The following is a 13,973-nucleotide window of genomic DNA, read 5'->3' as shown; positions in this document are numbered from 1 at the left end:
GGAATGTTGATGCTTTTCAATTGACAAAGTATATGAAGTAAGTTCTTGAGAGTCAAGGCGATGAAGAGTGCGAAGATCAGTTACCAGCAGTTGAGTGAATTCTATGTTTTCAAACCTCTTTCACAGGTCTAAGTTTCTGTTTTGCTTGAGGGCAAGTAAAGGCTAAGTTTGAGGGGAGTTGATATATCATGGTTTTTACGGTTTTTAACCATGATATAAGTGTGCTTTTTGAGTCTTTTGATTTGTTTCTAGGTTATTTTTGAGTCTTTACAGGTTATCTAGGAATTTGGCACGGATGGGGCAATATGGAATAAATTGGATCATTTTGGAGCATTTTACCGAAGGAAATCAAGTTGGAGTCGGATCAAGTTCAGAGCGTCGATCGACACCACTTAAAGGAGCATCGATCGGCGCTTCTGTTTACCCGACGAGAGAACAAGAAATTGGAAGTTTTGCAATTTTGCCCAAAGTCTTCTACAATTTGCAACATAAACCCCTGGACGTATTTTAGGATGTATATATATTGTTTTTGGNCATTACCGATGACCCCGGTATTCGCTTACACCTTTGATTAGAAAAAAATAAGATAAAAAAAAGAGGGAAGTGAGAAAAGGGAGAGGAAAGGAGATGTAAGAAGAATGTCTTGGCCTGAAGAGAATCCATATGCCACTGTTCGATACACCCAAGGTAAGAACTCACCTGTACTTGCTTTAATTTATATAATGAGATGGCAATGGTTAGACTAGAGATTCCAGAGGATTGTGGGATTTGAGTAGGGAATGTTGATGCTTTTCAATTGACAAAGTATATGAAGTAAGTTCTTGAGAGTCAAGGCGATGAAGAGTGCGAAGATCAGTTACCAGCAGTTGAGTGAATTCTATGTTTTCAAACCTCTTTCACAGGTCTAAGTTTATGTTTTGCTTGAGGGCAAGCAAAGGCTAAGTCTGGGGGAGTTGATATATCATGGTTTTTACGGTTTTTAACCATGATATAAGTGTGCTTTTTGAGTCTTTTGATTTGTTTCTAGGTTATTTTTGAGTCTTTACAGGTTATTTAGGAATTTGGCACGAATGGAGCAATATGGAACAATCTGGATCATTTTGGAGCACTTTACCGAAGGAAATCAAGTTGGAGTCGGATCAGAGTACGAGCGTCGATCGACACCACACAAAGGAGCATCGATCGACACTAATGTTTACCCGACGAGAGAACAACAAATTTGGAAGTTTTACAAATTTGCCCAAAGTCTTCTATAATTGCAACATAAGCCCCTGGACGTATTTTAGGATGTATATATATTGTTTTTGGGTTTTAGAAACCCTGAAGTTATCTTCTAGCAGTTTTTGAGAGAAAGGATATTGAGAGCTTTTGGGAGAGATAAATCTGAATTCTTTGTAGAGAGAAGATTTTCTTGAACTCCTTCTTTTACTTTTAATATCTATTGCATGTTATTCAGAATTATGATTTGTTCTTCATTAAACATGTCTGAGTAATTTGCTTGTTAGGTTTAGGGTTTTTCATAGGGTTTTTATGATTTATTAGATCTGAGATTTTTAGGGTTCTTAATCTTTTATGATCTTCATCTTTGGTTGTTCTTCACAATAATTCTTGATTGATCACCTAGAATTGTTATCTTAGGGAAATAAATTGATATGAGAATATAATTGTTTTCCTGATTAAACCATTGATGAGCAGAATTGTTTCTTACAAAGAGATTTGAATTAATAATTCTGTGAACTTATCTAAACCTGTTCTTAAGGCTGATTTATTACTTAGAATTTTACAAAGAGATTTGGATTTTCTGGTTTTAAATTTAGAATATAATTGCAGTGAGAACTGATTATTTTACCAAAATTTTAGAGTTCTAGATCTGATCTTATTTGCTTGAACCTTAATTAATCAGATTTAATATTTCATAATTTCCTGAGAAATTTCCTATGCTTAACTCTTTTGATTTTCTGAATTTACAACACTTTCATTTAAATATTTGCATTGTTTTTATTTTAATTCAATTTAACTTGTTTAGCGTAATTTACAAAACTTTATAATCTATTGTGTTTGATTTTGAGTCTCTGTGGATTCGACCCCTAAGTACTGCAATTGATCTCTTGTTTGAGAGAGTAGCTCTAGGGATAAATTTGAGCTTATCACTTGCCCACTGTGAACACGTCCACGGCCGTGACCAGTGCCTCTGTTGGAGCGACCGCCACGTTGAACTGACCAGTTATCAAACCGGGAGGAAGAGTCACGCATCTCGGTAGTGGGACAAGCATAACCCTTTTGCTCATAGTACCAGTCGGGAAAACCGTGAAGCAAGAAACATTCACTAACATCATGACCCTGGCGGCGGCAATGAGTGCACGTACGATCACGAGGTTTAGGAACCGAGACAGCAGCTACCTTTGACGGTTGGTCGGCTTGAACAGAAAAACCAATGAATTCCGGTTTCGTTGTTTCTTTGAAGCGTGCGACATCGAGGTTTTGCTCTTCACGTATCACTCGTGAGTATACTTGATTGAGAGATGGTAAAGGATCCTCATCAGTAATTTTAGAACGGATGTGAGAGAAACGAGGAAGATCAAGACCAAAGAGAAACTGATGGATTTGATCATCTTCACGTTCTTTAGCGGCATCGGGTGCAGCCTCACACCGACAAACCCGACTGGATTTGTAATTCTGGAGTTCCTCCCAAAGCTTGGAGAGACGTTCATAATATTCAAGAACCGGTTGACCGTCTTGTTTGCACAAAGCGATCTCATCCTTAAGGACTTGCTTGCGGACTCCGTTCCCAATGGAGAAGCGAACACGGAGACTTTCCCACAGCGTAGAAGCTTCAGAGATGAAGGAAACAGTGGAGCGGATGCGAGGATCGATAGATGTACGGATCCAACCCACGATCATGGAGTTTGCCGCGAGCCACTGAGCAAGTTCTGGATTTGCAGCTGGCTTAGGAGTCGAGCCATCGATGAACCCAAGCTTCTGTTTCGCCTGGAGAGAGTTGCGAAGTTCAGTAGTCCATTCAGGATAGTTATCCTCCTTCAACACCACCGAGGAGATAAGAGAACTAGGATTGTCGGAGCTGTTGAGCGAGTAGGGGTTAGATACTGTGGTGGTTACGGCAAGTGGATTTCGGGTAGAAGAGTCCTCTGTTCCGGACATCGGAAAAGTAGGAGAAAAACAGAGTAGAATATAGAAGATGATAGAATTTAGCGGCGGTCACAAGCAAGGTGACGACAGCGTGGAAAGTAAAAAAAAACTAGGGCAGAATCTTCTGCTCTGATACTATGAAATATTATTGAGTAGAATGTAAAGTTGTTTATTCCATATGGTAAAGTGTGGTATTTATACATGTACAAGTTGCCTAATACGATAGAGTCGTATCTTTAGAGAATATATTGATACATGTCCTAATAATTTTTGAAACTTAAAATATCAATAGTTTGTTTGTAACATAATTTTGAAACCAATAATTAACTATTTTCAGATATTTCTTTTATTTCTTTAGATCTTTTTTTTTCTTTCTATAAAAATATAAACATAAAAAATAGTTTTAATTAAAAATATTAAATATTGAGATCTCTAACCACGATTAGTTGTTTCAAATCTCATGTGGATGGTGTCAAAAACTTATATATAGCTTCTATTTTTATATAGTACTGATTTATTGTATCTTTGTTTCTTTGTTTGAATGTGTTGTGTTTGTCTCTAGGTGATGGATCCACTAACAAGAACAATAATGGCTCAAATCTGACATATCATCTTGAAGTGAAAGCAACAACACCATCACAGAGTGAAGCAACGACAACAACATCACAGAGTAAATACAATTTCAAATATATTTTCTCGAGTTTATGCGGCAAAAAAATTAACAAACAATGAAAAGCAATTACATGTTTTAAGATAAATTTCTTGTTTCGATGAAAAAAAAGATGAATTTTGTTTTCTCGTATTTCAAAGATAAGCGATTTTGACAAAAGTTCTCAACAAAATAATTACATTTGTTAGAAAAGCCTAAAGTGTGATAAAGTCCACATCGGAAAAAATAAACTTTATTTTTTCTTGTAGAAATAAGTTTCTATGTTGGAACGTCGAGCTTAGTAACGTTGGCTTGTGGAGACAAGAAGGTGATGGAACATTGTGTCCAGTGGTGTATCCAGGAATTTTTTTTACCCAGGTCAAAACATAGTAAAAAAAATTCTTTCATATTAAAAAAAATACAACATCCAACAAAAAATCCTACAAAAACATTCTACGATCTTTCATGTCCTGAAACCTTTTTATCACAGTCTCGCTTGTAATAGTATTGAATACATCTTTCTCGATAAAACAAACTAAGCAATCATTCAAAAATTGATCCCCAATCCGATTACGTCGATGGCTGAAAAACATCTCTCAACAGTTGCAGTAGCAACCGGCAAAATCAAAACCAACTTCAAAAGCCTGTAAACCAAAGGATATGACATATGTTTTCGTGTTTCCACCAACAATCGAGCAAGGTCCCCTAGATTCTTCAAATTAGAAAATCTGTCATCATTTCGTACATTATCAATGTAGATAGATAATTCTTGCTCAAGAGATATGAACTCCCCTGAACTAAAGTCATCTGGATAGAACTTAGATAACCTCAATAACTTTGAGTGATCAAACTCAGAAAATGCATCAATGGGAGATAGAGAAGCAACACAAATAAGCAATTCAGTGTTCACCTCATTAAAGCGGTCGTTAAATTCTTGAAGCTGCATATCCAAAACAGCGTTTAAGCAATTGACCTTGTAGTGATGCATATTGGATACTCCTGTTTTTTTTCTTCGTCTCTTTGAGAAATCTGCCTCCATCTCAACCGTTTCAAGCTCATGTTTCTTACAAAATGCAGAAACTTTCATCATGAGAGAATTCCACCCATCATCCCTAAACAATTGAAGTTGCCTCTTAGTTGATCCTACCAATGACATAGCATTTAAAATATCTTGATCTTGTCTTTGTAGCGCCATCGATAAGTTCTCTGTCAGTCCTAATAGGTGTATCATCATTTGCAAATAAAACACAAAATCAAAGCTATGCAAATAGTTAAGGAGACCATGTGCTTGACGTCTTTTCAAGTCATCTACACCTTCATCCTCAATGTACTCAAGCACCTCGATGATAGAAGAAAATAACTCAATCAATCGCACAAGAGTTCTGTAGTGAGAATTCCAACGGGTATTTCCTGGTCTTTGAAGAGAGATCTCTTGATTCAACCCCGTTCCAATACTTCTTTCACCTTTATCAATTTCTTCTTGAATCTTTTTTCTATGACTCTCTCGGATCAGATCTTTTCTTTTGCATGAAGCTCCCACCACATTCAACAACAGAGAAATCATATCAAAAAATTCTCCAACATTAAAATGTTTTTTTGCAACTGCTATAACAACTAATTGAAGTTGATGAGCAAAACAGTGGACATAATATGCTGACGTGCTTTCCCTCATAATTAATGCTCTTAATCCATTGAATTCGCCTTTCATATTGCTAGCTCCATCATATTCTTGCCCTCTCACTTTTTTAATACTCAATCCATATTTAGCAAACAAGTCATCAATAACAGATTTCAAAGATGTTGCAGATGTCTCACTCACATGTGTAATACTCAAGAATCTCTCTTTGACTATCCCACTTTTATCAACAAATCTAAACACTACTGCCATTTGTTCTTTATCAGAAACATCACCAGATTCATCCACCAACAAAGCAAAAACATCATGATCAGTCTTCTCAATAATAGATTTGACTACTTCCTCTGCAAAACAATGAACAATATCTTTCTGAATTTTAGGACACTTTATTTGATTATTCCCAGGAGCATTACTTAAAATAACCTTACTCACAACTTCATTCTGATCAGCAGTGTACTTTAAAAGTTCTACAAAATTTCCTCTGTTAGCAGATTTTTCAGACTCATCATGACCACGGAAAGGTAATCCTTGTCGCAATAAGTATCTGGAAGCATCAACCGAAGCATTCAATCGAATACGATACTCATTTCTTGTAATATCGTCTTGTTTATGCAAAGCATGCTTAATAGACTGATCTTGTTTCATCAAATTTTCACACTTCATAACTGCATTGTTGTGAAAACTATCAACACCTCCCACATGCTCTGAAAAACTCTTGAAATTATTCCACCTACAGAATCCATCTGTGATAAATGCATCACTTCTCACAGATTTACCAGCACTATCTCTGAACAAGTAGTAACAACACAGGCAAAAAGCTTTTTCTTCTTTCACACTACACTCTAACCAGTTTTTGTACCGATCAAACCAAGCTGGGTTAAAACGCCTCGGTGTCTTTCCTACCAGAATTTGTTTAAAAGTATGTCCACGAGGTTGACAAGGTCCTCTAATCAAGTATTTTCGAATTACCTCATCTCTTTGATTCGGATGATAATCAGCTATTCTTTTTCGATCTGCTGGATCCCAAGGTAAGTCAATACCATCTGATTCACTTCGAGGTGGAGATGGTTCTTTTCTTTTATAATATTTTTTCAAAGTGTTCATTGCTCTGAGCCTTTGACTGAAACCAAATTACAAAAGCAAAATTATCAACATTAAATAAATATATATGTATATGGCAAATGAATTATGATAGCGCAACTTTTTTTTTTCTCTACACAATTGATTAACACCAATTTAACCAAAGTCTACACATGATCAAACAACAAATTGGTGTACGTTATCATTATGAAATTGACAACTATTAATATTGAACAGCATATACGAGTTAAATAAAAGAAAAACTTAATTCATTAACTATGATCACAAAAAGTTGGATTATAAATTTATAAGTACAAATCGTTTACCTTTTATACAATCACAATTTTAATTGTAATTCTAAGACCTAACTTCTATATATTAATATATATTGAAATTTCAATACAATTTAATTAAATCATTGTAAAAACAGAATTTAGTTTTTATAAACTTACTTGATTAATCGATTGAAGAGGTGGACAACTGGACATGCGGCTGCTTTGTTCTGTTCGTGAGTTGGGGAGAAGAGAATTACAAAACTGAAACACGAATGAGACAAAAGTTTCTTTTTGTTCTTTTTTTAAAAAATTCACTTTGGTTTGATAAATATTAATGATTAGGTTAAAATATTGAATCAATTTATTTCTAACTTAAAATAAAAAACTGTGTTTCATTGTGGGCTGGGCCTTCAATGTTATCATAAAAATTAGGGAGGTCAGATTGCTGAAATATTTTATATTACACTAGATTTAAATACACAAAATCTATGTTATTAAAGAAAATTTCAAAATTTGACCAGGTCAACTGACCTCCCTTAGCACTACGTAGGTCCGCCATTGATTGTGTCGATTGCATTAGGCCGGTTTCGGGTTTGGCTATCTACTGGCCGCGCCCATTCCAAGTTGGCAGTTGAGAGTTTGGATCCGAGCGAAGGCTTGTGTCCGACTTCTCTCTTAGAGCGGAGGAGACTGCGTGAGGCTGGTATCACAGAGCAGCGTTTACTACCCGCTTTCGACGGTGGAAGGATTACGCGCGAGCCTGTGCCTTCCGAGTCCACTATGACCCAATAAGCCGACTCCAACTGGACCATCTCTTTTTTTTTTTTTATTATTGCAACCAAATCACATACTGATACAATTGTCATTTATTATCTTAGAATCTAGTGTACATAACCTCATAGTCATAAAGCTAATTTCAGTCACTTTCAAAGCAAGAGAAAGTAATACAAGAGTCAAGATTTGTGTTTTGTAGGTTTTCACAACTTATTTTTGTTTTATTCATTAACTTAAATAGGGAAACTGGAGGCGTAACTCCTTACAACGTGAATGAAAGAAAATGGAGTCACTAACTTGTACAAACTGCATAAGAAAGTGGAGAACATACTCCTCATGACTCGTTCTCTTATTTCACTAAGCAAAAACAAAAACAGAGAAGTCCCGAGACTTCATATATCCAAATATCTCTTAATAGTTAGAACTCTTCCTTTTCTTGACTTCCTTAATTCCACCTCAGTATCTGTGTTGACTTGAGCGTTCCTATCATAACCAAACCACATATTCAAGGGTGAAGAACTTGAACGAAGTCAAGATTATCTTCATCCCTGGTGACGTTCTCTCTGGCTACATCCTTCTCCGGCACTCCCCAATTGTAGAAGTAAAGCAAATTCAACAATGTTAATTCAACAAGTATGATTCCCATTGTCATCCCTGGACATATTCTCCTACCAGACCCAAACGGTATAAACTCGAAGTTTCCTCCTTTATAATCAATGGAACTGTCGAGAAACCTGTCAGGGTTAAACTCATCTGCGTTTTCCCAGAGTTTTGGATCACGACCGATCGCATAAACGTTGACTAGAATCTGTGCTTTCGCGGGGATATCGTAGCCCTGGACCTTGAAATGAGACAATGCTTGTCTTGGGAGCAAGAGTGGAGTTGATGGATGTAACCTGAATAACTCCTTGACCATGAGCTTAAAGTAGTGAAGTTGGTTTAGATCTTCTTCTTTGATTCTCTCCTTCTTGTCCCCAAGTTTTGTCCGAATCTCGTCTTGCACTTTCTTCATCACTTTAGGGTTTCTGATCAGTTCGGTTATTCCCCATAGCACTGTGGCAGAGCTTCCGCCAACTCCTGCTGTCAATATGTCCTGACATAAACACAAAAGTCACAAATATTGGTACGTTGCAAGATTTTTTAAAACCATTTTGGAATATAAAATAACTTGCAAAAAGACTAAGAGACTTACCGAGATCATCCCTTTGAGATGATCAGTGGTGAACTTGAGAGCATCTCCATCTTTCTCTTGCTTCTTCTTCATATCGATCATCACGTCAATAATATCAGAGCTCTCTCTTCCAGGCTTAAGATGCTCGTCAAGAATATTCTGATAGAAAGTGTCTACTTCCGAGAAAATATTTTTCAATCTCCTCTCCTGACCGGAGATCCAGTCGACGAGCCTACCGATTCTTCCCGGAAAGAAATCAGAGAACGCAGCAGCTCTTATGACCTTCTCAGACTTGTGCACAAGCTCCATGATTCTATTTTCATCAACGTAGTCACACTCATAAAGATTTATCCCGTACCCGATCCGACACACTATATTTCCGATTAAAGTGAAAAGGGTTCTCTCAAGATTCACCGGAGATCGTTTCGTAGCGAATTCAGAGAGTTTCTTGATACACAAGTCATTCTCTTCCTCTCTGATATCCCTGAAGGATTGAAGTTTTTTCACGCTGAAGAGCTCGACCACCGAGAGCTTCCGCAGCGCAGTCCACTCGTCACCGAAGGGTGCCAACCCGATGTCTTTGAAGTTGTAAAAAGTTATTTTGGTCCCGGCCGTCTCTGGTCGATTACAACATTCACTGTCGTGGATCTTTAGAACTTCCTCTGCTGCTTCTTTGGAAGAGATCACGACCACGGGGACGTTGCCGTATTGGAGAAGCGCCACTGGTCCATACTTTTCGGCGAGGTTACGGCGGTTCCTGGGATGTAGTTTTCCGCGTTGGTGTAAGTTTCCGATGATAGGAAGCTTCTTTGGACTCGGAGGAAGGTTCAATTTCGAAGGTTTGAAAAAGTTCAAGAAGATTAAGATAAGGGGTGCGAGGAAGAGGAAACAGAGGAAGACAGACATTTTAATCTTGTTTTCTTTGGGTTTCTTTGTTCTGTCTTGTTTATTTCATTTTTAGGTTCATAATCAACCTCTTTATAATGTATTCATTCCTTGAAGGCTTCAGCTCATAAGTCACTATCCACTGTAGCGTACGGATACTAATCTAAAATGGACAAACAAAACTGAACACTTTTACTAACAAAACAGAACAGATTCAAATAACCCAACATTCGAGTCCAAAGTGAACAAACAAACTGACTTTTCAAACTACAATCTTTTAGTACTAGATCTACCGGTCATGAAACGTTGAATAGTAGTATATGAATAGCAGTTAAGTTTCATATACTACTATTCTTCATCGTGATATTACAATATAATACTTATAGAGAATTAAATTGTCTTCCATAATGTATATACGTTACAACTAGGGTGGATCATGATATCTTGTTTATTCATATATTCCACCAAAGCATATAAAGATAATTATAATCACCAATAGTATACTAATGCAATACAAAACTTTTCAAAGTGAACACTTTTCAAGCAAAAACAAAAGCAAATAACCTAATCAAATTCAAAGTGAACTAGCAAACTGACTTTTCAAACTACCATCTTAATATTATTTAAAGAAAAGTACATTTTAAACATTATCCAAAATTAATCATTTATTTATTTCAATAATTTTGCCACTAAGATTATGTTTACAGTGTGTTTAACTGAAATTAGAAATAGTAATTTTGGAGTTAAAATAACTAAAATCAAAATGATTTGTTGAAGGAAATATTAACTCAAATGTATTTTTCAAAAATAAAACAAGTTTCAAAAGAGACATGAAAAAGAGTTAATAAGTAAAGTAAGACGCGTAACATAAGTGATAAACGCTCTCTTCTCTCTCCTTGCTGTTCGCCCTAGCCGCAATTCCCGAATCTACAAAGAAGGCTCCGCCTACCGGCGCCGGTGTTGCTTTGGCTCGCCGGTGCCGGTCTATATCTTTTCTTTACTGCCCTGTTCATCTCCCGTCAAATCCAATCTTGCTTCAGCTCAAGAGTGTATTCAAACCGTATTTCCGGTTTCAGATCCGGCGCTACTTCCGCCGTGTTCTACCTTCATCCATTGCTCGCCTCCTTCTAGTGATGTCTTCGTTTGGCTATGCTTCTCGCCCCGATTCGGGATCTGAGAGCTCCTCGGCGAGATTTCGGAGAAACTTTCTCTCTCGATCTGTTGTCCTCTTTCGTCGGGCTAAGTCCCCAACCGCCTCTAACCTCCGGTTTCAGTCCTTTGTTCTTTCGGAGTTCCCCCTATGCGGATTATCCAGCGAACTCATCTCCGCCTCTTGTGCCCACCCGAAGAACCAGACTAACCTGATGGTCTCAACTGGTGTGTTTGTTGCCGTCCCTCGTGGCAGCCGCCGCCGCGATGCAACTCCTCGCGGCATCTCGTGCTTCCACCCCCAACAGAGCACCGGATACTTCTCCTGCTCTTCCGTACCTGTTTCAGATACTTCTCCGTCAGGTCCTCTTTACAGTCAGTCCATAATCACTTTTGTTGGTTCAGACTCCGCCCAACTGTGGCGGTGCTTGTTTACCGGAATCTCCTCTGGCGTTCCTGCAGGTTGCCTTCAACCTAGAGCCACTGTTGATGGCTCGAAATTCAGTTCAAAGTCACAGTGTTTGGTGACTATCGTTTTACCAGTTGAGCTTTTTGTGTTGTATGCATCTTCTCTCATGGGTGTTCTTGTGATAGTTTGTTTCAACACATCTCCTGGTTCCCTATCAAGCTTTGTCAAGTTTGTGTCTCTATGTTTAATCTCTGCTTGTTCTTATGCTTTAATTTCAAAGTTTGCTATTTGGGCATGTTCGAATATGCTCCATCCCTTTGTATTTTGCTAAGTTTGAATGAAGAGTTTGGGTGCACAAAAGAAANAAAAAAAAAAAAAAAAAAAAAAAAAAAAAAAGAGACATGAAAATGACGCATTTTGAATCTCTCACCCATAAAACTCTCTTTATGCCTCTGTTTTTATAGGCTCATCTCCAATTTTTATAATCCATTCCTCTTACGTCGTCGACAACAGTTATTGGTCATGTTTTCAGAAGGAAGGTCGACATGTTTGGGCGTTCAAGTATTCGAGCCGGTTCGGGTTAAAATTTGTAACGCCCCAACTGCCACCTTCTAGTGGGCCCTAATCTAAGTCCATGCATCCACCTTTCTTAATGGGTCTCACATTTTCTCGTTAGGTCTGTAAGGCTATCCATATCCGACAGTCGGTTTGTTACGTCCGGAAGGTTTTAAAGACTTGTTACCGTCCCTACAAATCACCATATAATCTTTCCTTGTGTTTTATCCTCACTCGCATAGATCCGACAATCACTTCCCGGAAGATCACCTATCCTGCAACTACTCCAGCTCAAGCACGCTTAACTCTAGAGTTTTCTCAGGACATTTGACCGAAAAGATAAGTGCACTTTGATGACATAGGTGGCCAAATCAATTATTTTAAACCTCTCAGCAAATTGAGGTGTCATAGTTCATCCCCACTAATAGATCGCAACGTCCTTGTTGCGCACCAAGACCGCCACCCCCGACGGTGTGAGCCCATTCGACTCCACACTCGTCTGGGTTTGGCTCTGATACCACTTGTAGCACCCCGACCGCCACCTCTCAGTGGACCCTATGTCCAATCCCAGTCAATGGGCCCACCTTCCTTAATGGGCTTCACGTTCTCTCACTAGGCCTGTGAGCTCATCCATATCCGATGGTCCGTTTGCTACGTCCGGGAGGTTTTAAAGACTTGTTACCATCCCTAAAAATCACCACATGATCTTTTCCTGTGTTTTGTCCTCACTCGCACAGTTCCGACAATCACTTCCCGGAAGGTCACCCATCCTGAAACTACTTCAGCTCAAGCACGCTTAACTCTAGAGTTCTTTGAGGACCTTTGACCGAAAAGATAATTGCACTTTAATAACATATGTGATCAAATCAATTCTTTTAAATCTCACCGTAAACCGGGATGTCACAGCTTTTTAGGGTTAGAGTATCTTAGATTTAGAAATCTAGGACATATTTGAGTATAAACTTCACGTTCATTTGAGATTCTGGTCAAGTATTTCAGTTTTGGATTCTGGTTTATCCCAAGTATCAAAATTCAGAGTTTTTGTATCCAAACTACTAAAAAAACATAAAATATCTAAAATTTTAAGTATTTTTTTATCTGAATCTATCTAAAAATAGCTAAAATATCCAAAGATATCCAAAATATCTAAAAATTTGAATATTTTAGGTTATAACACGTATAAATATTACTAATATATTATTAATTAGTATACTTATATCTTATTTATGTTCTAGTATTTGTTCGGGTTCGGGATGGGGTCGAGTTTGGGTTTGGATTTTGAAGTTTAGGATCCGTTCGGGTATTTTGATATTTTGCGTTCAAGTTTGGATCAGGTATTTTAGATCAAGTTTAGTTTGGATCCTTGGGTTCGGGTATGTATCTTATATTTATGTTACTAAAATTTAGCAAGAGAAATATTAACAAATTTAGTGAAAATAATAGTGATCTGTTTTATTTATATATTCCAATAACAAACATTTATATTTATCTTATTTCCATATGCTTTTTTTAATAAATTATTTTTGTAAGAAAATTCATTCGTAATAATTTTAAAAAAACTAAGAACTTTAGATTTTTGATTATCTTATTTTATTTATTTTGATAACAAAATTTGTGTTTAGAATTATTTTCATATCTTTTCATATTTTTTTATAAATTTAATAAAATTAAAATTTTTTATTATTTTATTTGAAAATAAAAAATTATATTTTAAAATTTTTCCATATTTGAATATCTGTCTTTTATTTTCATAAGTTTCACTTTTCTCTTTTCCAAAAACTTTAATATAGAAAATTAATCATAATTTCAAAAATTTTAATAAAAAATTATCATAATTTCAAAAATATTAAATATTGAAATGACTAATATCAATCGTTTAAATCTCACGTGGACGATCTCAGAAACTTACTGCTTCGAGTCTTTTCCCCTTCAAAAGATCAGGAAATGCTTTGTGTGTCATTGTGGTCCTATTTTTGTCACTGTCCACATTTAAATCATGCATAATTGCTTGTAACCCCCAAAAAAACTAGTAATATCATTGGGGGATTTTGTAAATCAAGAAATAATAATTTGGCTAGTCAAATATTCTTGTATGGCTAGTCAATGTTCTAGATTGATTGGTCAAATTTCTAAACTGATTGATTGATTATACTAATAACTATTAGTAAGTGGTCAAAAGTTTTATTTTCATTTGTCTGTACCTTTTTTATCTGGCTAGTGGAAAAGTCCACATTTCACACCTC

The 13,973-nt window shown here is 36.7% G+C and overlaps 2 protein-coding genes across 2 annotated transcripts; both read right to left on the bottom strand.

Moving 5' to 3' along the window:
- Window positions 4,344–7,599, bottom strand: LOC104715014. The gene is made up of 7 exons (XM_010432472.1): window positions 7,334–7,599; window positions 6,292–6,552; window positions 6,064–6,219; window positions 5,861–5,976; window positions 5,512–5,770; window positions 5,136–5,337; window positions 4,344–4,736 (listed from the first exon to the last, which is right to left on the bottom strand). Exons 1-7 carry the CDS (start codon window positions 7,597–7,599, stop codon window positions 4,344–4,346), a joined length of 1,653 nt encoding a protein of 550 aa, XP_010430774.1.
- On the bottom strand, window positions 7,762–9,690 carry LOC104710494 (bifunctional dihydrocamalexate synthase/camalexin synthase-like). The gene is made up of 2 exons (XM_010427105.1): window positions 8,754–9,690; window positions 7,762–8,654 (listed from the first exon to the last, which is right to left on the bottom strand). Exons 1-2 carry the CDS (start codon window positions 9,636–9,638, stop codon window positions 8,067–8,069), a joined length of 1,473 nt encoding a protein of 490 aa, XP_010425407.1. The 5' UTR covers window positions 9,639–9,690; the 3' UTR covers window positions 7,762–8,066.

The sequence above is a fragment of the Camelina sativa genome, chromosome 9, assembly GCF_000633955.1.
Source record: "Camelina sativa cultivar DH55 chromosome 9, Cs, whole genome shotgun sequence".
NCBI lineage: Eukaryota > Viridiplantae > Streptophyta > Magnoliopsida > Brassicales > Brassicaceae > Camelina > Camelina sativa.
The sequence above is the reverse complement of the archived record's forward strand: the minus strand, read 5'-3'. Positions and strand labels throughout refer to the sequence as shown.